We start from the raw sequence: 23,482 nt of genomic DNA, 5'->3' as shown, positions 1-23,482 counted from the left end.
TTATCTTTTCTCTCCAATTATTCCCGGAAATTATTTAAAATGTTTATCAAATGACACATCAAAAATTCGGTGCAATTTGATGCAACTTTGCCGAAGTTATTGCAAGTTCTTTGAGAGCGAATTATTTAAGTCTCCATGCATCAAGTCCATGAACTATTTAAACTTCTTGCATATAAACTTCGCTTGTACCTCGAAACCTCGAAACCTCGAAGTCTGAATTAGTTTGTGAAATTGATTCCTTGGAGTAATTAGGAAAACCGCTGGTTTCCTCCATCCTCGAATTCATACCAGGGCCAGTTGCACGCTCCTTCCCCGCACGAACCGTCGAAAGGATCTGAAACGACCGACTGAAGCGACCAGTCTCCAAATAAGAGTTTCACAACACGTATCACTCAGGGCCTTGTTTGTTGGGGCACCCCCTAAAAGCACTACCCACTACCCATGCACTACGCACTACCCAGTACCCAGTGTTCCCAGCCTTGGGCTTCCGTTAGCCAGGATTCATACTGGTGATAAACCATTCAGTGGGAACTCGGGTGAATGTGATCATCTGAGGAATCGGATATGGATATGGATAGGATTCATACTGGTGATAAACTGACTGTGGTCATCTGAGAGATGTGGATTCATAGTGGTGATAAACCATTCAATGTAGAGGGATGACCAAACATGAGTAATTAGTATTTTATGATTCTGTATTTGTTGAAGGCTTACGTTTTTATCAATTCATTTAATGTTGCTCAACTTCTGTTGATTATTATTCAATTTCTGTTTGGCGTTGGTCTCAAACTAAGCTTCCAAATGACCTAACGGGGCTCAAGGTCATATATTAACCCCCTATGATGTCTAATTGTATCACACTCCCTACAGGACACCACAATCTCCTGGAGTTCATGCACATCCCCCCAGGTGGCGTACAAGCAAAAGCCACCAGACTCTCTCATCATCATCATCATATCATTACCGGCGTCGTAACCCTATTGGATTTTTGCCGGAGGTATGGAGTCCACTATAGGCTACTGTCCACCTTCGTGGGATCTTTTACTTGCCCTGGCATAGACACTCAGGTACAAGGGACCACGGCTTTTAGTCTCATCCGACAGACCCTCGAGTATTTCATACTCTAGGGTATTAGTAGTAGTATTACTAATCTAAACTATTAATTAATAGTATTATTAGACCTTTTTGTGTCTTGGAAGCACGTGAATCATCATGGTAACAGTCCCAGTGATCCAAGTATTATTTATAAGCAATTCATCACCCAAGCTCTTGTGCATTTTGAAACCATGATTTAGACCTACTGTGAAGCCAGCCAGGTGCTGTTCATTTTGCTTTTAACATTTCACATCTTAGGCCTGGGCTTTGAGTGAATGATAGTAAGAAAAGAAAGTAGGAGATTATTGCCAGTTATTCTCTGTCCTTTATGCCTTTATATCTACCATCTAAAAACTAAATAAGAAGAGGATTTTCATAACTTTGTCACTTTATTAAGTCCGATGGAAACAGAGGACTCTGCTGTGCCAACCAGTACGACCACATGATGTCACTCTTCTTTACCAGTCTGGCTATACTATGAACCCCGCTTTGCGAGCATTCACCATTTGTATTGCCCTTCACACCTGCAGAATTATCCAAGTCGTGTCCGCCATTGCTCCATTTATGATAATCTAGGAGTGCCTTTTCTGAAATAAAGGTTTGCTCAAAAAGCACACATCTGCATGTCTTTGTTGTTTTTATTGATGAACTCCCAATTTACTCTGTCAATTGAGTTAACTTGCTTGACAGTCAGTATCAAGAGTTAGTTAGATATCTTTGAGATTTATTTTCCCCTTGTCAGTACAGTGAGTGCCGAGTCTGTGAAATACTGCACCATCCGTTGTCGTCGTCATCTGTTTACTTATCCATGAAAGAGTGGCATGTCCCCCGAGGCTCTCCTTTTGTAGAGGGCCTACCACTCGAGAGGGCAAGCTCATCACTTTTGTTGATTGTTGTGATCAATCGTGCCAAATCAATGTATCGTGTTCATTGGCCCAAGGACCCTCTTTTCGGCCGGCCAGAGTCCCATCAATTGGTTGCGTACTTCGCTAGCCCTTACCCTGGGGCCAAGACACCACGAAGGCCAACAAGGGACCACAGTTTCACGTTTCGTTTCAAAGAGATAGAACCAGGCCGTTTTGGGTCAAGTGTCTTGCTCAATAACATGAAACAAAACAGAATCACATTCATGACTATCTGATTATGAGTCTAGCACTTAAACCACTGTGCCACTGGTCCTGGTTGTTCAGCATTTCACCACCTTTTAAGTTCTTTTGTTTTGAGAAATGATCAGATGAGCTAGGGCCTGTTGTCACTGGAAATCTAATCCTACAATGGACTCTTCTCCTTGGGGTGCAAAGGTCAATACGCTTGTAGTCCAACACAGTGGTTATGGTCGTTGCAACTTTATGCATAATCCACTAGGTAAGATGACCTCGGGGGTGACTGAAACTGATGACACTAAAAAGTGTGTCATTTCCAACTTCCATTGGGATGGAAGGCATAGTAGGATTTTTATTTGACCTATTTTTAAGGTAAAAAATCTGGTAAGTACAAGGGTAGCTCCGATGAAAAGTTTCAATTAGTGATGGTGTCCCAACAGGCAAGTCAATAAGAAAAAAACTGTTTCTCTTTCAAAAAAACTTTATTGTTGTACATTACAAGGAAATCACATGACGATTTGGAATGTACTGTAGGAGGAAACCCGCATACCGGGAGAAAACCTACGCAATCGGAGGGAGTCGCCATCTCCATCACACAGGTGACAGGTGCTTAATGTTTGAAATGACTTTATACATTGGGTGATTTCAATGTTGGTTTTGGTTTTAGTGTTGGGTGTTAGTGTCAGTTTTATTCTTAATTTCTACCCCTAAAAACCTATGTCTTGATAAGACCAATTCGAGGTTTTAGTTTAACACCAACACCTGGTTTTATCTAAACACCTAAAACCTGGGCTGAAACTAAGAAGAGGTTTTATTCTGCAGGTAAAACTAACACCAAGATGGACAGAGATAAAACCTTGGAAAAACCAAACATGCATGCTGTTGTCGTTGTTACTGTTGTTTCCCTATTGTAACCGCTTCTGATCTTGCCTGACAAGAATTTTAGCAGACGCCTCAAATAAAAATTGTCAAAACATTGAAAACATTTGTCAGAAATACAAATTTGGTCGTCTTCTGTCACGTCCATCATCATTCCCGTTCAAAATACCAGCAACTACTCCTTGAAATGGTACAAACAACATGATTTTTTTCCCTTCTTAACACCAACACCAACTTTGAAATCCACTCGGTGTTAATGCCTAAGGTGTTAGTTTTATTGGTAATACAAAATGCACTACAAAACTTCCAAATATAACACCGAGCTGGGATTAAGATCAGACCTTGGTGTTCCAATTGGTTTCAGTGTGAAACTAAAACCTAATTTGAAATAGGATAATGCTAAATCTGAGTGTCAAAACTAACACCAGAACTGATTTCATTTCTGGTGTTGTGGAGAGTTTTAGTTTTAGTCCCGGTGTTAGTTTTTGCCACTAAAACCATCCCTTAGCTTTAAGCTAAAACCGGACATAATGCTAAAACCAACGAACACCGACTTTGAAATATGATGAAACTTAAACCCACTTCATTTCAATGCTGGTTTTATCAAGGGTTTTAGTGTTCCATTTAGTTTTAAAACTAAATCTAAAAACTGACTTTGAAATCACCCATTGTACATTATAGCTTATACAATGATCGTAGTACATTATTGTATTACTGCACCACTCCAAAAGCCCAATACAAGAAGAGGACCAGGAGATAGGACAGTAGCACTATCCCTTTAAGACGTGGTCAACTTCTTTACAAGATGTCACAAAGACACACTGATAAGTATCCTTGCAATACAATGCTAAATTGAGATCAAACACAATAGACTCAACTACTCCACCACAATGGTTTGAGTTAGCACTGAATCTCTTCATGCATTCATGATGTTTATAATACATGAATATAAGCTATTGTATTAAAACCTATTGTTCATGCCTTCAGGTGAGCCATGTGGGCATACAATAGGTTTGGTCACTGCTTTTGATTTCCAGGACCCAATTTGAATAACAAAGGGACCACATTTGTCATGGCGGCTGGATGCCACTTAGCATGACAAAAGGAGCAGTTCTGACATGTCATTTGCATGACAAAAGAGGTGACCTTGACAGGGCAAAGATTAAAAGTTGGGTTTGCCATACTTTTTGCCAAGTCATGGAGTCTAGATCTCATTTATTTAGACATTTTACAAAATATTTGCATACAAGATTTACAAATAATACATTCATACAGGACAACATTTTTTAAACGTCTAAACATTGACGTTTTTAAATAACACTTTTCTCAATCAATTCAGTACCAGTACCAGTATCAGTATCAGTATCAGTATCAGTATCAGTATCAAGTCTTAAATTGTCATGACGGCAGGTACCATTGTGCTCACTTACTGTCCAAGGAGATGTACCCATGGACAAGCCTGGGGTAGCATCGCCACATACTTAAATTTGGGGTCCCTGGTGAGCCGTAACAGAACATGCATGCATGCCACCATTGTCGAATGACAAGCTTTGATAACAGCTCACTCTGCGACCATTGGGGAAGGATCAGTCCTTAAATTTTCAATAAAACAGTGAGTTCAACTAACTGTTTTAGTTCAATTGGAAAGATGTTTTGGTATTTCAAGAAGGAGGAAATTCAAATTCAACATATCACTGTTGGTCATTTGTCTCGAGCATTGAGCAACTGAGCCAGCCAGTGTGATGTAGGTCCAGGGCATCGGAGCCCATGGCCATGTCAGTTGATTCTGTGGTACTGATGAGATTGAGAAACAGTATGAAAGGCCTACAGTTCCATCAGACACATGTGTTCTTGTTTCGTGGGGTCAGCAAAACAAGAACACATGGACCCCATGTCTAAAGTGATGGATATACCAGTAATCAATGAATATCTGATGAATTCGGTGATTTTTATGCAGAAAAATAACTTTTGCCTGAAAAGAATTTCAGGGTCCTGATATGCTCAAGGCGGCTGTTGGCTCCTCTGGTAGCCACAAATAACCCATCCCCCCAAATTGTTGTCCCTTCTTATCTTAAGCACAACATTTAGCTTGAAATTTATTTTATGGCATGCCTTATCATTGGCTCCCTTGTAAGCCAGAAACAACCCAACCCCCCATTATTTCAATTACATGTACTTCTTTCAATTACTTCTTTGAAAAGATTTTGAACCATGGCACAAGTCATGGTCATAACCAAACATAGATTAAAATAATCTATGATTGTCTTAAGCAAGGTAAATATTTGCCTTCTCACCATCAGAAAAATTAGAATTTTCATTAAATCACCTTTCAATCAGATATTTTGATAAAACGATAAAGCCTACGGTGACAAAATACAATCTAACCGTCGTACTGTTACTTGACGGCGATGGGAGCAAGGTTGGGATGTCCTTCTCCCTTCCGTGGGATGGCTCATCATGCTGAAAAGAAAAAGGCAACATGAAATTAAGGTTGTTCATGTAGGTGCACATGCTCCAGTTGATAATTCAATGTCAAGGGGCAATTGTGCTGACCATATAGATATCCTGTAGTAGTAGATAATTCATGCTGCTTCAGAAATGTGCTATAGGTTTCAGAGAAAGAACTTTTCGAAAAACATCTTCTCTATGATGCCTTCATTCGGGACTCTCACTCTGAGCGCTGCTTTGGTTTAGCAAGAGACACACATCTGTGTTCCTCTTTGACATGCCTGACATCATTACAATGACAAAAATTCTATCCTTAGAAAATCAGCAGTTTCAGAGGGAGGTAAAGGGCTGTAGAATTTAGGAAGTTTTGTCAAAAGGATGATTCGGTTAAGGAACATTTTACAGGTCATTTTTGGGATTTCGGAATTGATACCGAACTGGAGGTTTTAGGTTGTCTCGCCAAAACCGCGAGGGTGGAGCTATAATGTGGACCAAAAACAAGGCGGAGCCAAGGTTTAGCTCCACCCTTGCAGTTTTGGTTTAAGTCAATACCGTCGTTGCACCAACCCAAGCGGCCTAACCATAACCGCTGAACTCAAAATGAGGCTTTGTTTGCACATGGTGCATTTACACTGTAAAGTGCGGTTCATTCTAAATCCAGGTGATTTAGAATACAAGTTACAACGCGATTTTCATCAGAATTGCACAGATGATAGTTTTAACCATTCTTTATATTTAGTGCAACAAAAGGTGTTATGAAAGAGTAGTAAAAACAAATTCTGGTGTAGCAGGAATATCTGTCCCAGGATGGAATGTCACAGGAGCTAATTATTCTGTCATGCAATTTACTATGTAGGACATTTTTCCACGTGGACATTTAAAAATGTTACAGTGGCTTAGGCTTCAGCATTACTCTAGTTTTGTTGATCTAAGACCAATTCTGAATAATCAGGATTTTTAAGCACTATTCGACACCATGATACATGTTCAACTTGGATAATAGATGGTAAGCTAAACTGAGTTGGCCATTGACCATTACGTCACTGTTCCAGTTTGTTTTGATTCACATCTTCGAATTGAGACCCTTTGCCTGTTTGCTGTACAAAAACTGAAGACGGAGATCATGCCTTCTTATTACTGTCCCGCAACCACAATGGCATTCTTACGAGAAAAGGCGGACCTCAGTACCACATAATGGGCAATGCGCTGAGAGAAAGAAAAAATTGGCACAGTGTTAACTGTACTGTGAAGACAATGAGGCTGTTCCTTTGCCCTCCCAGTCCCATTTGTGAAGAATCTAGAAAGTACGACAGTTTTCATGTTTTCAAAGCATTCTTCCTTTTAAAAACCATATTTCTGAATGATGCAATCATATGGAAGAGCAAGCTTACATGTGAAGAACGTGAAACAGATTTAAGGTTACGAACATTCCTTATATTGTCTAGTTCTTTTTGCAACATTGTATTGTTTTACTAATTAAGATTGATCCAAACTATCATCATTGTGAGTTTGATGAAAATCGCACTGCATTTGGTGTCGCAAAAACAACGTTGGAAAATTGTTCCTCAACCTCTACATCAGGACATAATGGCTAAGCAAGGACATTTGAAAAGCTGAAATTGATTTATTTATATTACCATGTGATGGCATCCTTCCACAGGTATGAGATAGACTGTCCTCATGGTGGCTGCAGGATATCACGTCAGGGCTCTATAACCGTAGCTTTCCCTTAGTCCAGAGAGTCCCTTTGGAGTTGGATTGTCATTAATAGTCTAATAGAACATTGTCATTATAGTCTATTAGAATGACGGATATTTAGGTGTCCAATCCATCCACACAGCAAACACGTTCCCTTCCTGATCTTAGCGAAGGTTCTCCTTGAATTGGTCTGTCAAGGCATCGTTTGCTGAACTGTGGTTCGTCACTCCTGCACATGGATATCCCTCAGCGCAACCATTCGATCCACTGAATCCACTCGACTCTCAGTCGTCTGCCCGTATCTGTGAGCGACTGGAAAACAAAATTTAAGGTTACTCCATTGTGCTACCATAATTAATGCACTTGCGCCTCTCATTCAGTTTCATCAAATTCACCAAAGTAGTTTATGATAGAATCACAACCCTTAAATCCTACACCGTTCGTTAAAAAACGAGAAGTGTGATTGAATTTGAAATTTCCAATTGCTATATGTACTAAATATATAGATTTCAGGACTGGCTCTGCCGTTTAACTCTTACCCCAGTCCATGCTGCGAGCTTTCAGTGGAACTGGAACTCAGATTAGCTACTCAATCAGCACTACAACCTGAGCATTTTCAACAGGTGAGCCCGGGAGCTCATGACCGCTTGTCAGAGACTCAAACCACTGCACAACTGCGGCTCTTTTACTTTTATTTTTGACACAGTTTGTGTTTAGTAAGGAGCGATGCAGTGACAAAACCATGGATGGAAAATCTAATAGCCTGTCTATTTTCAGTGCAGCCAAAGACCATATGGAAAATATACTGGCATATCCTGTAAATACATTTAGGGCACAGTTCGTTCGGTTTCACGAGTACGGTATATGCAGGTCCAAGGTTTCCCAATCGACGTGTTATCTCCAGTAATAAAATGAACTCAGCCAATGGCATGTTCACCCATATACTGTCTTGTCATCTGTTTATATTTACCATATATGTATTGGATTCCTTCATCATCCAAAACCTTTGAGAGTCCCATCTACCATAGCATGAAGTGTAGATCTTGGTTGAGTGGTTGGGTCTTCTCGACAGTCATCATCTCAATCTGCTGAGGGCTAGATAACAGGAAAAATACATTCAAGGACCTTTCTCAAAATGAATAGATTGAAACCAAAAGATTTTTTTCTTTGGGTGAGATGGTTGTCACTTCAAGTGTCAGGTTTCGTTTTGATAAACTTTCTGTTTTCACTTTTTTTATCAAGTGGCACTGCTGGGAAGATGCTCACGGGCCTTTTTAGCTCACCTTTCAGGGGAGCTTATACGATACCGTGGCGTCCATCTTCCATCGCCGTCGTCTTCCATCGTTTGACAAAAGAATGGCACATTTCTTAACTGCTTGACCTAGAAGGTTCATACTTGGTGTGTGGGTACCCCTAGGCAAGACCTTCTTTCAAAATGAAAATTAGCGCAATTTGAAAATTGCAAATTGCCTTGGATTTTTATATCCATGCTTGTACGTCTGATATTACTAATAACCATTGTCCAAATAATCAAGATCATCGAGGTCATGTTGCCCACTCGGCTGTTAACTTGAGCACTCTCGGTCAGGTGGTCTCACTCGGGGATAAAAGTTCATGACTTCGCCACCAGGGTGCGGGTTCAGAGACATGAAATATGATTTTTTTTCCCTCCTTAACTGCTGGTTGGACAGTTATGAAGTTTGTTTTTATGAGTAGATATAATATCAACCAGGACTAAGTGATGCTCACCATGTATGGCTCCAAAATCGTATTTTGTGTCCCTTGTCCTTGTGTCCCTTGTCCTTGTGTCTCTTGTCAATGTGGCCCTTGTACAATGTTGGCTCGGGCTGCCTAAAAAGAATCATACTTTTTGTTGAGGGGTTTATCTAATTTCTGAGTGTTTCTACTGCATGCTGCGTTCACACTGAATCCGATTTAAAACTCAGAGAGCACTCTCCTGAATACGAATTGGCTACACCAGTTTCGAAATGGCTGCACCACACTTGGCCTAATGCGCATGAAATTCGATTTTGAAAAGTGCAACTCTTGCCACATTTTATAGTAACATGCCTTTGTGGATGAATGTCCCTACCCTTTGTTAATTAGAAGATAATCAAGACAGGAACAAACTTGTGTGCATGCCCTCTGCCAATAGACTGTTTTAATACGTATTAATGCCCACACTACACGTTTCAATGAGAATCAGTTAATGCGAATGCAAACAAAGCACATTCAATTGTATTCTGGAACCAAATTGGTTGAAGCGGTTTCGAAACTATGAACAGAATTGAGTGAGGCACCCCAATACGTATAAAAGTTGATATTGTACGTCAGATTGATATTTTTTCGGAATTATTTTAACATCTTTGTGGTGTTTCTTTTAATGCAGATGTAACTGAGGACTAAGCGATGCTTACCCTGTATGGCTCCAACATTGGCAGCAACATATCCTTGGGTCCTTCCAGTGTCTTCTCGGCTGACAAGCTGGAGGCCGGCTCTCCTTCTTCATCGCCGTCTTGTCGATTTCAGGGGGTGTATATTTTAGCTTTGTGAGGCACAAGGAGGTCAAGAACACTGTTGTTATTCAAAGAGCCCAATGTCTTTGTTGTATGTACTAAACTGGTTTAGCACAAGTCCCACACGGACACGCCTGACATTTCGTCCGACGAAATTCCGCAGGTTAACAACAGGCCTCTAACCCCAGTCATTCCATCCCCCTCGAGATCAGGTAGGGGATCGCTGGCCAGCTATTGCTTACTATTGTTAACAGTCGTAAGACTTATCCCGCCAACACTCTAAAACAAGGGGACCAATTGAATGACTAGCGACACGCAACCGTTAATTGCCCCCATCAATCAACCACAATGACTCAAGGGGAACACGTACTTTGAACCTAAGTCCATGTCATCACCGTCGAAACTTAGATGAGGACCGCAGAACAAAGTGGCAAGCATGCCTGGGACCCAGCCACCGTGCTTTGGAAATGAGATGAGATAGACTCAAGTCGCCAGTCACGATAACCAAATACACCAAGCGTATAGCTTGAATCGAACCCGATCTATCATCGTCATTGGTCACCTGGCCTGGCCTGGACAACTGAAAGCTGAATAGATTCAAATAGATGATAAGCAGGAACCAAAAGAATAACAACTATGATAGCTAGATAACTACGATAACTACTCTAACAACTAGAATAACAACAATAGCTACACAATGAGCAAGTCAGTGATCAGACACACTTCCAACTCTCACAACGGTCACCATAGTCTCCCCCCCCCCCACATGACCTCCCGCACCCTTTTCCTATCCTGTCTCAAACACACACACACACATCATACACTGTGGTTACGACTTTTAAACATCCACTCGCATGAATTGCTGATGGAGGCGTCACTGTCAATCTATATAACATGTTCAAAACTTGGTGTACATTGTAGCAGTGGCTTTTTTTGTGCATTTTATAAAAAAATATTCTTGGGATAAAAAGTGGCAAAATATAGACAAGATAGTTTTGAATCCTTAATCTCTCAGGAAAGGTGCTTGCAATTGGGATAAAAGCTGTATGTGATTTGTGATATTTTTTTAAATTTCAGTATTAGTTCATATACCTCATTGATAAGGCTTGGTCTATGATAAGTGTTTGACATGCTTATTGGTCTGTCATATCTTTCACTAGTCATGCTTACAATATTACAATATCAGTTTTCACCACGTGATATTCCTTTGAAACCGAAGCACTGAATGCAGACAAATCTCCCATTAGTGTTGTCAATTTATTCTTTAGCCTGCTGGCAGATTGCTTTAACCTAAGAGTGACACATTTGGGGACTGACTTTTCACTTGTGACTTCAATAGCGTTGTTTTACTATTTTATTCTAATAATAAAAAAAAATTGACAGTGGCAACTCAATCAACAATTTGGGGAAGTTGTTCCTTGATGCATACCCTTCATCCGATCATCTAGCGGTTCATCCAAAAATCTTCGGTCGCAATTGCGGACAAGGTTTGTGGCATCTGCAATGATAAATTGGGACAAATGCATAATGCACTATTTCAGCAATTCTTGTGTTTTTTAGTCATAAAACTATGCCTAAATATGATGTTGAAATACATCATTTTTAGTCATGAATTACGTTTCCTTCATGTAATTGATGGACTTTATTCCTTTTATTTCATACAAAGTTGCCATTCTTACGACTAGTCATAACAAGGATTTATGCAATTTTGGAAATTAGGGAGTTGAAATTGGTGTTTGGGAAGGGTTTGGGCTTTGGTTAGTGCTAGGAGGAAGGGTTAGGGTCTGGGTAAGGTTTAGGATTAAGACATAAAAGTGAATATGACTGTCGTAAGAATAGCCAGTAATTTGTATGCAAAACCCAATGGGACCATCAGAACAACAGGTGCAGCCTTGTACTTATGTAAACAATGTGAGCTAGTTCATTTCCCAAAACTCGTGATCAACCAAAAACTACCAACCAATGAGATGGCATCACTGCTTCAAATATGGCCTCCTGATTTAGTGACCCGATTGTACTCTCCAGTTCTTTTGCGTAAAAGCACGGGATTCTCATATCTTTTGTCATTTGACAGTTGGACCTCTCAACCAATTGGAAAGTAAAAATCTAATACTATATCATACATACCTATATGTAACCCTTCACCTTGCAAACCATACCAGCGAGAATCTTTCGTTGCAATTGCGGACAAGGTATGCGTCATCTGTAATGATAAATTGGCACAAATGCTGAATTCCAAATTCCTTAGGTTCAAAGTTGAGAGCATTTTTTTCATTTTTAGCTCAGGTGGCCTATAGCAGAATAGCTATTCGAGTGGTATCTCTTCGTTAGTCCCTCCATCCATCTGTCCTGAAGGGCACAATTTGACTAAAATTTTGTGTACATGGATTTATTTTTCATTTCAAGTATTTTTTCATACTTCTTGGGTGCAGGCAGCCATCTTGAAGCCAATGGTTTTAGCTATATAGTGATGAAAATTTTATTGTGGGTGTGTATTTTTGTATATACCGAAGGGTGTTGGTTCAATTCCACTTCCTGATACCGACAGCAAATTGATGCTTGGCAGTTCATGTTTTGGTGGTATGAAGGGTCATAGTGCCATTGTGCCTTTTGGCAGTTTTGACGATTGTCGAAGGTCGCTCGGCCCAAGCAGGCACGTCACATGAAAAACTAATCATGTGTCAGAATGGGCATGGCTAGTCCGGGCTTGGCACTGACAAAGTTGCCGAAAGTGCAAAATACCCTTATGTCCAGGGGAATGTTTCACCATCTACCACTCAGTAAGGTATACCCAATAATGTTTGAAATGAAGGTCTCAACATAAAAGACAATACGTCTTGGTAGCCTTGATCTAGTCATCCTGGCATTTCCACTATTTAATTTTCTCCAATGAGCTGCCTGAGCTACCTCGTCTCGCACACCACTGCACAGTGCTGTGGTCCCACGAACTATTTCTTTCCCATGCTACGGCGCATCAGCCGAGATATCACTCAGAATCCAAGTCCTCACACCCAACTTTGTCGCACCTTTTGAATGACACCTCAGCAGTTTCATTCCTTTATTTTGCAAACCCAGCACAACACTTCAGTGTACTGCTTGTGCTTTGGCAATACATTGGTGAATATGGACCCTTTTGGGACATACTCACAGTCTTACCACACATAAGATCTCACAGGGTTCACTTTGGTACCTGCACCATACTCCGTCTTTCCCGCACTGATTACTGATGAGAAAACACCTTTTCGAAACCGTTTTCATGGCAACCATGCCAAACCCGCAAACACACTATATGTCGCCACCTATGGGTGCACATGCGCAACCCAGTTTTCCCCACCAAATCTGACGCCAAATTGCGTCATCGAAGGGAACGTCTCTAAACGAAGAGCGACGCCATGGGTCAACCCGACGTCACCGAATCCACGGATGACGCAGCGACTTCAGGACACTGCAACGGTATTGACACTGATTGACACGACGCTCAATCACAATTGTCTAATCCGCGTTCGGGACAAGTCAGCCCTCTTTACGTTTCACATGTTTGAAATGAAAGCGTGGATAAAGTGCTACGGAACGAGTTTACAATCCCCGTTCAAGGCCCAAAAAAAGGTCATCAGTTGACAAATGAAGCGCCACTGTTCAATGAATTTATAGTTGAATGCCATCAAACTATGTCATTTCCGATCGGCGATTGTAAATTTTAGCCAGAGCTACAAAATAAGGTATGATATATAGGTTTTATTGCTTTATTTAGCCTTTCAACATGGTTTAGAAAACCCTTGCAAACCTGCTACAGGGAGGTGCGGTAGACTTATGCAAGGCTGGAAAGTTGCCCTCTTCAAAAATCCATTAGGCCTACAAAAATAAAACATGAATAACATCAAGATTGAGTTAGATGGAAGGTGATACCCACCCTGTAGAAGATTTGTGCTAAACACAAGCAATTTGGCTATTTCAGATGTTGAAATATTAGTCAAAATTCGAGCAAAACCATGTGCACCTTGCTGCAATGAATGTTCAGCCTGCACTGCACAGTCAAAGCCAAAGCAAGCATTGGAAGGTATAACATGTGACAGGTAATGGTTTTATGTAACACTCCCACACATTCTTTCAAGGTTGGCATAGTCTTTTGTTGCTCCAAACAATCAAACAAAGGATTTAGATGGTCAAGGCTAATCCAAGTTGGTAATGTGATTGGCCATAAGGAATAAATAAGTGACCAGTGTGATTTGGGTGGGACTGATTTGGAAATAGTATAGGGTGTTAATCAATAGTGTTGCCAGTTGTACTGTTGAATATTTTTTCATATAGAATTGTTTTTTTCTCCAAAAAACAGTTTGTTGCAATAAAAACAAAAAGGAAAAAATGGGGCAAAACCTGAATGGTACTAGCCATTCATTCAAACTTATCATTGCCAAACTTCTTTTTGAAATTCAGTCAAAGATTAGCAGTAGCCTACTACTCGATAAAACACCCTGTTGTAAGTCATGATTTGGTTGGTTTGATTTGTTTGTTTGTTTTAACAAGATACAGCTTTTATTCCATAAAATATTCTTTTGGGGATTAATATCTTGGATTAAAAAATTTATGAACAATTTAGTATAGCAAATCCGAAACAAACAGAATATATGTTTTCAGACTTTACACTTGATTTTCTTGATTGGGGGTAAAATTATGACGATGAGAAATTTATGAACATTATGGGGGGGGGGGGGGGGGGCAATGCACAAAGATATCCGGTCAGGGATAAAATCAATGGTCTCTTAAAAACGAGACAGAAAAGAGCGTTGAAATGTGATTCATTTCAGTTAAATCTCAAGTTAATGTGGTCATCTCAGGGATGAATTAATATTGGAGATAAACCAGAGTTCACATTGAATAGTTCAACTCTAGCATGAATCCATCATTCCTCTGATGACTGAAATAATTTGCAATCGCATTGAATTGTTTATCTCCAGCTTGAATCCACCCCTCAGATGATCACATTAACTTGATTTCCCATTGAATGGTTCATCACCAGTATTAATCCACATCCCTCAGATGATCACATTAACTTGAGTTCCCATTGATTGGTTTATCACCAGTATGAATCCATATCTCTCAGATGACCACATTAACTTAGTTCCCATTGAATTGTTTATCACCAGTATGAATCCAAATCCCTCAGTTGACCACATTAACTCAAATTCCCATTGAATGGTTTATCACCAGTATGAATCCACATCCCTCAGATGATCTGTGTCATTAATTTGAGTATGGCTTCTGGCCAACAGAAGCACAAGGGTGGCTGCTAGCCCCCCCCCCCCAGCCCCCCCCCCTTTCTTTAAAAGTAACAAATCCTATGGAGGGCATCCTTTTTACGTAAATGTAAACAATAATCCTTCCAACCCGGTCGTGAAGGTGACATCCAGCGACGGAACCCTAGCGGCAAATCAAAGAACGAAAAATATTGTATAGTGGTCCTTTATAAAAAGTAACAATGCCACCGAGGGTTTTTAAACAAATGTAATCTAAAATCCTCCTAAGACTCAATATCAGGCCATACATACTTACTGCATAAGAAGAATCGTGTTGTAGGACCTGTTTGCAAGAGGACTACCGGAGAGAGTCCCTTCAGGTCTGTGGTGGGGACGGGCGAGGCTAGATCAAGAGTGTTTCAAGGAGGTGTCGTGGTAGCCTCGTTCCGCTACGCTGTAAATCGACCTAATGTGCGAAAAAAGCCAGGAATTCTAGCCCAAACGCATTTGAGCTTAAACCATGATGAAAAACAGGAAAACCTCTCGGTGTAAAAATAGTTTGACCTCACAAGGCTAGCCAACCAATCAGGCCATTGTTTCGTCAACCAATTATTTTCGCAATAGGCACCTCACACTTCGTCTGTCTACATTGAATGGTTTTTCACCAGTATGAATCCATATCTCTCAGATGACCACAGTCACTTGAGTTTACATTGTTTATCACCAGTTTGAATCGTATCCATGTCCGATTCCCCAGTTGATCGCATTCACCTGAGTTCCCATTGAATGGTTGACCCCTTCACATTATTGCAAATCCTACAGGGGACGATCCCTTTTTAAAACTCCTATGCATCACTGTAAACTACTAGTAGCCAAGTCCACGCGTGCGCATTCGTATTTCCCGCGTATAGGAACTAGTGAACTAATAGTGGCGTCACCTGTTATTACGAGAGGAACCCAGACATCCCTCAATGTGTACATCGAGGATGTAACAAATCGCAATTCTATAATTAGGTCTCGTTAGGGAGTTTTTCCCAAGTGTACGCGATGATGACGTGCCCCGTTAACAGGACGTAACATCTATTTTAAAATGCGTTTCCAATGTGTTTTTGCCAAAACAACTGCCAAAATCAACACTGGCATACCGTGAGGACCAATTAATTAAAGATGTTTTAGGAACTACGGTTAGCCGCGCATGAACACAAAAAAACTTCCTAAAGCGACCTGAAGTTGGAATCCTCTGATGACGTTGTGGGAAATCATTGTCGTTGTCATTCGCTGAACTTTAGACAATCTGCTCGGGGGTATTCCCCAGGTTTATCCGGCTTTTGGAATATGAGTATGACTGTTTAGATGTCGATTTTTGGCCGTAAGTGTCATCTTTGGCGACTTCAACAGATCTATAAGCACTTTTCGCCTTCTAGACAATTTCAAACGATGTCAGATACCTTGCCTACTGCCGGAATAATCAGTAAGTCGAATAGAACAAAGTTTCGTAACAACTCCCCATGTACGATGTACATGTTTATTGTGCCATTTATTGTCGGATTCAATAGTATTGAATCAAGGGCCAGGAAGGGGTTAAGACACAGTAAAATGTCTATCCAGTGCAAGGGTAGAAGTAGGAAAAGAAACCCACAGAGGTCCCATATCAGTATCTTCCACACATATGTGGATTTCTTGGGCCCCGGCAGGCCAGACATGGCCTCTAATCTAGCTCTAGCCCTGCCTCTAGCTCTGCCTCTCGGGCACTGCTACCTGAGGCTGATGTCTTAAAACCGGAACCTAGGCTTTACTGACCCCTTATTTAATGGCCTGTGGCTGGACGATGAAATCATTGATCTATTTTTTTGCAGTTATTGGAGATGAGATATTGAAAGGACAAGTTAGAGACACTAATTCTCATTTCTTCTGCAAGAGGCTGTTTGCTATCGGAGTAAAGGTTGAGCGGGTCAGTTGATTGGGGTTTTCTGTTCAGAGTTATCCATCTATTCTCTTCTTAAAGCTGAGGGCATAAGCTACACTTTGATACCACTCTTGTTGTATCTTTTTTTGTGCCTTGATCTATATCATCTTGATGTAATGTTCTCCTCTCAATTTTCTAAAGTCATGTTGCAAGCGCTCAGATTTTGCTGAATTTGAAGTTTCCTTGGCTTAATGGTCTTACATTTTTGGATAGAATTTGGTAACTAAATAATACAATTTTAATCATTATGTTTTCAGATCTCTGTTATATCTGATGATCTAGACACCATAGCTGAAGAAGTTGCCAAGTTTTCTAAGAAGTATACTCACGTAATTACCTCTGGTGGCATTGGTCCCACTCATGATGATAAAACTGTAGAAGGTAAGAACTGTCCCATATACAAAAATAAACATACATACCGAATTCCTATAGCGCCCGTTTAAAGCTGATGCTCGTTCCCGGGCGCTTTACATTGTTACATCGGCTTACAGAAGGCACTAGTTGAAAAGATGTGTTTTGAGAATTTTTTTGAAGATGTTTAGACCGAGTGCCTTCTGTAAGCCCTCTGGCAATTGATTCCAGAGCTTGGCGGTGAAAACGCTGAACCGCCATTCGCCGTACTGTGTCCGTGCACCTGGGATAACCAGGGTGAAAGAATTTTCCGACCTTAGGAGCCTTTGAGGTTTGTAAACATTGAACATTATTCATCTTAAACTGAGTTTATCATAAAAACTGCATCAGATTCTCTCGTTTGTTGAGTTAAGTGTTATTGTATTCCTAATCCATTTTAATTCAGGAGTTGCCAAAGCATTTAACGAGCCACTGCATCTTCATCCTGAGCTTGCTGAACTCTGTAAGAAGTACTTCCACAGTGACAACGGGGCGTATATGAAATTTGCAAACGTAAGTCAGATTGATTTCAGTGTTGAAGTTGTCACTGTTCTAGAGTATCAACTGGGCCATTGTTGTCACTGTAAACAGTGGGTGACTTCTTATGTAAGTACAGTGGATCCTCCCTTAGCGGACATCTCTCTATGAAGGACAACCTCTCTATTAAGGCCACTAGGTTTGGTCCCAAACTGGTGGTTTCCATTCAATTTGACAGCACTTGTCAGTCCTGAGGTTGTCCTTAATAGAGAGGTTCTACTGTACTAAAGTAAAGCAACATTAAACAGCTGAGCCCAGTAAATTCATGTAGGCGTCATATTTATTAGTGTAAATTGCCACTTGTGTTACATAATTTGTTATAGATAGTTGACCTAATTCAAATTGCCCGCATTGTCTGGAAAATAGATTTTCTTTAATCTAATCATGTGTGCCATGAACTTGAAAACTCTGTACTGGCAATTTACTGGCAAGGTATTGTTCAGGTGTTGAATTCGAATACACTTTTCAAATTCGTGTCCAGTGCGCTAACCAGACAGGTAGATCAACACTGTACGGATCAGCTGATGTGAGCATGCTGTCTCAAGTAAATCTTCCCTTACTTTTAGGTCCCCGAGTCAGCCAAGCTACAATACGGAACAGACAAGAAAACAGGACGGAAGAATTACTTTCCACTCATTTCTGTGAATAATGTTTATATCTTCCCTGGAGTACCCTCAATTCTCGAAAGAGTGTTTCTTACCTTAGAAGTGAGTATGTTTTATGTCTTATTCGAAGGTCATTGAAGCATTGAAGTGTCTTGCCGCAAAGTGTCTTGCTACAAGGGGATATTGAGATGAAAAAGTGTGTCCAAAGACCTCCTGATTGTGAGCCTGACGCTCTAACCACTATGTCTCAAGGCTCTGTATAATTTTGACAAAACTAAAGAAAATTGCCCTCACCCACCAGAACCAGAGGGTTAACTGTCAATTACTGATTGATTGATTGTTATTTTATGATAATGATTTTTGAATGTAAGTCCATCGGATGAATTTATAAATAACACACCTGCAACTTGACATTTCTGTATCAACTGTGCCTTCATATATGGTCTTCACATTTATGATAAACAGTGCCACCACAAAATTTACATATATATAGTCTTCACTTTTGTGAATAATACACACTGCCAAATTAACCAATAACTATTCATGTCAATGACCTTAGACACATTACCACCACATGTTGCCAGTGATGTGTGAAGTGGATATTCCATGTGAGTGTACACATGTGAACATGACATATGCGTTATCATCTGGATTGTCAGTGTTCCCAAAGGTTCTAGTTTTTCCTGTGTCTGGTGATCTACTCTAACATATAAATCAATCAGGATTGGCTCTGCGTTGAGCCGTTCAGTTTCATGTATGCCTTTACACCTTGTAAACTTACAGCGGATTCCCTGTGAGCCTGACCCTGTGAACTCTGACTGTACTGTGTGTTTTTCTTTTTGATTCCAGGACCTATTCCGTAATCCTGACATTGAATACCACACCGCCAGTATCTACGTTCAAAAGGACGAGGTCTCCATCACACCGATACTCAACAAGTTTGTCGATAAATACAAGAATTCCATCGTCTTAGGGTCGTATCCAGACTTTCATAACAGGTACAGTCAAGATTGTCAACTTTTTCAATTTAACTGCAAATGAGTGTAACGTTTCCAGATCCAAACCGTTTTATCACTTTCGAACAGATTAGGCTTGTAATTCATCTTGAATTCCTTCTTTTACTAGCTACTACAAAGTCAAGTTGAATTTAGAGGCTTTAAAGAAAGAAGTCTTGGATAAAGCTGAAGAAGAATTGAAAAGCATGTTGCCTCAAGGTTAGTACAGTTGCCCAGTGTAGTGGTTATAGTTATCAGATCAGGTGAGCTCCGTTGGCAGGTTGGCCAAAGTATGAGTCAGCCAGGGCTTATGTCCTTCCGTGCAGGCTCACAACACCAAATACAATAGTTCATGACGGATGAAAAATAAAATTTTTCCTGAATGGGACCCAGGACCTGCTGCTTGTTGGGCAAACACAATAACCGCCATTGCCCATGAAAAAGACCCCTTCTCTAAGTCTTCTTTCTGGTCTAATTCTTTTCTGGTGTAATTTTTTCTAGGTACCGTTGTAAACTTTGATGAAGATCCTTTCCTTCATGCCGCGGAGCAAGTCTACAAAATGGTCGAGTCCGATGAGGATACCGCCCTCCATCGGAGCGTTAAACAAGCTATGGCGATCATTGAAGAAGCGCTGAAAAAATACAGCGTGTCGGAATTATGCGTTAGTTTCAATGGTGGAAAAGATTGTACAGTGATTCTACACTTGGTCTACGCTGCACTGAAAAAGTGAGTGAGATTCTTTTTGCTCAGTTGGGATAGCAAGCGAAACTCTGAATTTCTCAACCGCCATTGGATGGATGTTGTAGAGTGTTGGAGTTTCAAGAGAGGTGTTGACACAGACGACCAGGACCAAAACGCCTGGAGGGATGTGGTGGCACAGTTGACAGAGAAATGTCAAGTTCCGTGAGTGAGTGAGTGCCCAGACTCCTAACGAAAAGGTTGTGGATATTTTCCACCAGGTCACTGTGTTTTTCTCAAAGAAGAATTCGAAAGTTGAGACTGCCCTTGGAAAGTTGGGTTTGATATATCTGCTTGTGCTGGTACCTAATCTAACATAATACCAGCAGCAGCCACCCTGACTGTTTGTTTGTCCCTTTAGATATTTTGCCATGCTATTTCAAGTTTTAAATTATGGTATTTATATCATACTTTTCAGACACTATCCCGATGATACACTCCAAGCTATGTATGTCCAGTGTAGAATGCCATTCCCGGAGGTCGAATCCTTCATACAGAACTCAAAACAAAGGTACGTCAGAGTAGTAATCTTCAAACACATTAAGATGATAGGTTATGGTATTAATGTCTTCAAGGGATAAGAAAAGGATAAGCATGTCCTAATTTTTGATAAGATTTATGATGCTAAAAATACATACCCTGTCTCGGAACAAGTTGCTGGCAGAGATGGTCTGCATGGAAGTTGGTCCTTCAGTGCCATTATGAGCAGCCAGAGGTAATACTCCCCAAGGAGTCTTTGATTTATGAGCATGGTGGTATTTAAAGTTTGTTTAACTCATTTCATTTTCTTTCAGTTATAACCTAGAATTAATAGAACTGTCGGGAAAAATCAAAGACTGTCTCGGCCGATTGAAACAAGACCAACCACATATCAAAGCCATGTTTATGGGAACAAGAAACACAGACCCTTATTCAGGTAATCGTCAGACGGCGCTGATGACATTGAAGTATTTAACGACTGTGGATTGCAACCAAGATGTTAAGAATTAGAATATCTTAAAAGCCGAATGTAGCTTGCCCTTTCAGGGGGGGTGGTAAGACTTTTATAAACAAACCTCTTTCCTGTCATTTTTATTCAAAGATGTCTAACCCAGTTGTCTACTTGTATCCAGATAGTAACACTGTACTTTCTTTCCTCATCTAGGTCACCTCGGTCACTTTGCCAAGACGGATTCAGACTGGCCAGAGTACATGAGGATCAGCCCAATCTTGGATTGGGATTACTCGGAACTGTGGGCATTCCTTAGAAAACTTAACCTGCCATACTGTGGTTTATATGATAGGGGGTGAGTCATGTTGTTGTCTGCTTCTTCCTCTTCCCCCAGTATCCCAAGGCCTTACGATTAAGGACATTTAGTCCATCTTCTCTCATGTTTCTCACTTGGTGGGGTTTTTGCTTGCTGTAGCAGAGACACCAGGAAGAAGTAAAGGAACCTCCAACTGTGAAGAGCCAGGAATTCTAGTTCCATCATCCCACGGTACATTGGTCATTCTAGAAAAACAATTTTGGGTTCCCCCCGAAATCGAACCCAGGCCCTATTGCCAGCAGTGTTTACCATTTTTGATCTAAGAAAAGCAAACTTTGAAGAAATCGGCCCAGTAGTTTTCACACACCTGTCAAAAAGACATGGACTTTACATATTGAAAAGCCTGTAGTATTTAACCTACAGTGCCTGATCGCCCTGAAATTTCTCACGAGACATAATGTTCAAACAGATACAGAAATTGGTCAAGTCATCATACTATAAAAATCTGATGAACATTTACAATATGTTGGATAGTAATCTCATCTTTCTAACTTCCAGATATACATCACTGGGAAGCATGGACAATACACACCCGAATCCTAAACTACAATATACAGACGATAAGGGCATTTTACGATATCAACCAGCGTACCTCTTAGGCGACGCCAAACTTGAAAGGGATGGCCGGAATTGACATGAGGACAATATTAGGTCAAAATTATAATGTATTCAGGATAGGCTGTGATATTTTGGTGTTGAATGCAATGGAGTACTACGTAATTGTATAGCACGTTAGCCAAGTGAAACTCATGTTCCTCTTCCTTGTACTCTTGCCCTACTCAGAGAGGGCAATATTGTTGTCCTATTTGTGATCTCATTGTTTTGTTAGGATTTATACCGGTAGTGTAGTACCGGTAGACCAGAGGACTTGGACCAAATCATGCACCAAATTGGAGAACAATGATGTGCTTGCTTCATGTATGTTGAACATCTAGTGATGTTCGAGTGGAGCACAAACATTTGTCAGTGGGAGTATGTGCCTGAGAGTGAACCATATCCTAGAGCACACCTTGTGAGAGTTCCCCACCTTAACACTAATAAGGTACTGGGAACAACCCCAGGGGAACAACCTGGTTGGAATACAGTTCTTTTTTCAGATGTTTTTCCTAGTGAATGTTAAGGAAAGTCACAAAATAAAGTCCAATTTCCAAATACTAGTTCTTCAATTAGCAGTCTATTCCATCCTTGCGTCATGTGCTAGTAATGTCATGAAATAGTCTTATAATAAAATATATAAAACTGATATGTGTCTCCTTATTTTCGTTCATACGTTTGCACACGTGTTGTTTTTAGCACCTCTCTGCATGGAATATAACGGTGGTGGTATCTCTTGAAAGAATTTGATCATATTGAGTGAAGACTGGCATTGAAATATGGTGTTACTCACTAAGTAATCCATTAGTACTCTCGCCTGCAATGCCATGGTTAATACATAGAGGTAAAGCAGGCCCTATTCTTTCTACTCTTTGAATAGTTAAAGGGAGAGTACATGCAAGAGCAGCTCTGCAAGATTTAGTTCATGGAGTTGCCCATAGGTGTCGAGCATTACTCACACCAGAACAAGGAAAGTTTCATCACCGGGTCATTCTCGACCTACATGTAGTTCTGAAACTTCAAAAAGGGCACCTGGGGGCAATCGATTTGCAATTTTGATACCTAGCTCCAGCCTATAGCCCCCCTTTAAGTGGAACATTGGGAAAATGGCATCATTTGAGTGATACATCAGCAGCATTTGTGTGTTACCAAGAATAAATAAAGACCAGTCTTTGTTCATTCATGAAAATATATGGCCAAAAATCAAATTAAATTTTCTAAGAGGCTGCAAATATGTCTGGGCTTACAGTAGCCCTTCTTCTCGGTCTACATATTGTATCGAAGTGAAAGTATATATTTGGATTTATTTAAACCTTTAAGTTTCACTAATCTGCCCTCGGGGTGGTTCCCCCTGCTGTTAGTGAGATTATTTTTTT

At 40.5% G+C, this 23,482-nt stretch overlaps 1 protein-coding gene and 1 long non-coding RNA gene across 3 annotated transcripts; one reads left to right on the top strand and one right to left on the bottom strand.

Moving 5' to 3' along the window:
• Positions 1–5,345: 5,345 nt before the first annotated feature.
• On the bottom strand, positions 5,346–13,731 carry LOC135492697 (uncharacterized). Its single transcript, XR_010448102.1, has 8 exons — positions 13,650–13,731; positions 11,867–11,942; positions 11,169–11,237; positions 9,641–10,326; positions 8,973–9,074; positions 8,194–8,318; positions 7,163–7,535; positions 5,346–5,537 (listed from the first exon to the last, which is right to left on the bottom strand). It is a non-coding gene; the product is annotated as an uncharacterized LOC135492697 (long non-coding RNA).
• A 2,543-nt stretch (positions 13,732–16,274) lies between these two features.
• LOC135492215 (FAD synthase-like) lies at positions 16,275–22,737 on the top strand. 2 transcript variants are annotated; one of them, XM_064778507.1, is made up of 12 exons: positions 16,275–16,342; positions 16,830–16,924; positions 17,197–17,320; positions 17,736–17,842; positions 18,433–18,573; positions 19,321–19,469; positions 19,597–19,685; positions 19,968–20,193; positions 20,624–20,716; positions 21,000–21,121; positions 21,350–21,491; positions 22,011–22,737. In XM_064778507.1, exons 1-12 carry the CDS (start codon positions 16,327–16,329, stop codon positions 22,144–22,146), a joined length of 1,440 nt encoding a protein of 479 aa, XP_064634577.1. In that variant the 5' UTR covers positions 16,275–16,326; the 3' UTR covers positions 22,147–22,737. The 2 variants fall into 2 exon arrangements, with proteins under 2 accessions (XP_064634577.1, XP_064634576.1); XM_064778506.1 differs by having other exon boundaries at positions 16,277–16,444.
• The last annotated feature ends 745 nt before the right edge of the window (positions 22,738–23,482 follow it).

This window comes from Lineus longissimus, chromosome 8 (genome assembly GCF_910592395.1).
Source record: "Lineus longissimus chromosome 8, tnLinLong1.2, whole genome shotgun sequence".
In the NCBI taxonomy this organism is placed as follows: domain Eukaryota; kingdom Metazoa; phylum Nemertea; class Pilidiophora; order Heteronemertea; family Lineidae; genus Lineus; species Lineus longissimus.
Note: the sequence above shows the minus strand (reverse complement) of the source record. Positions and strands in the feature narration are given on the sequence as shown.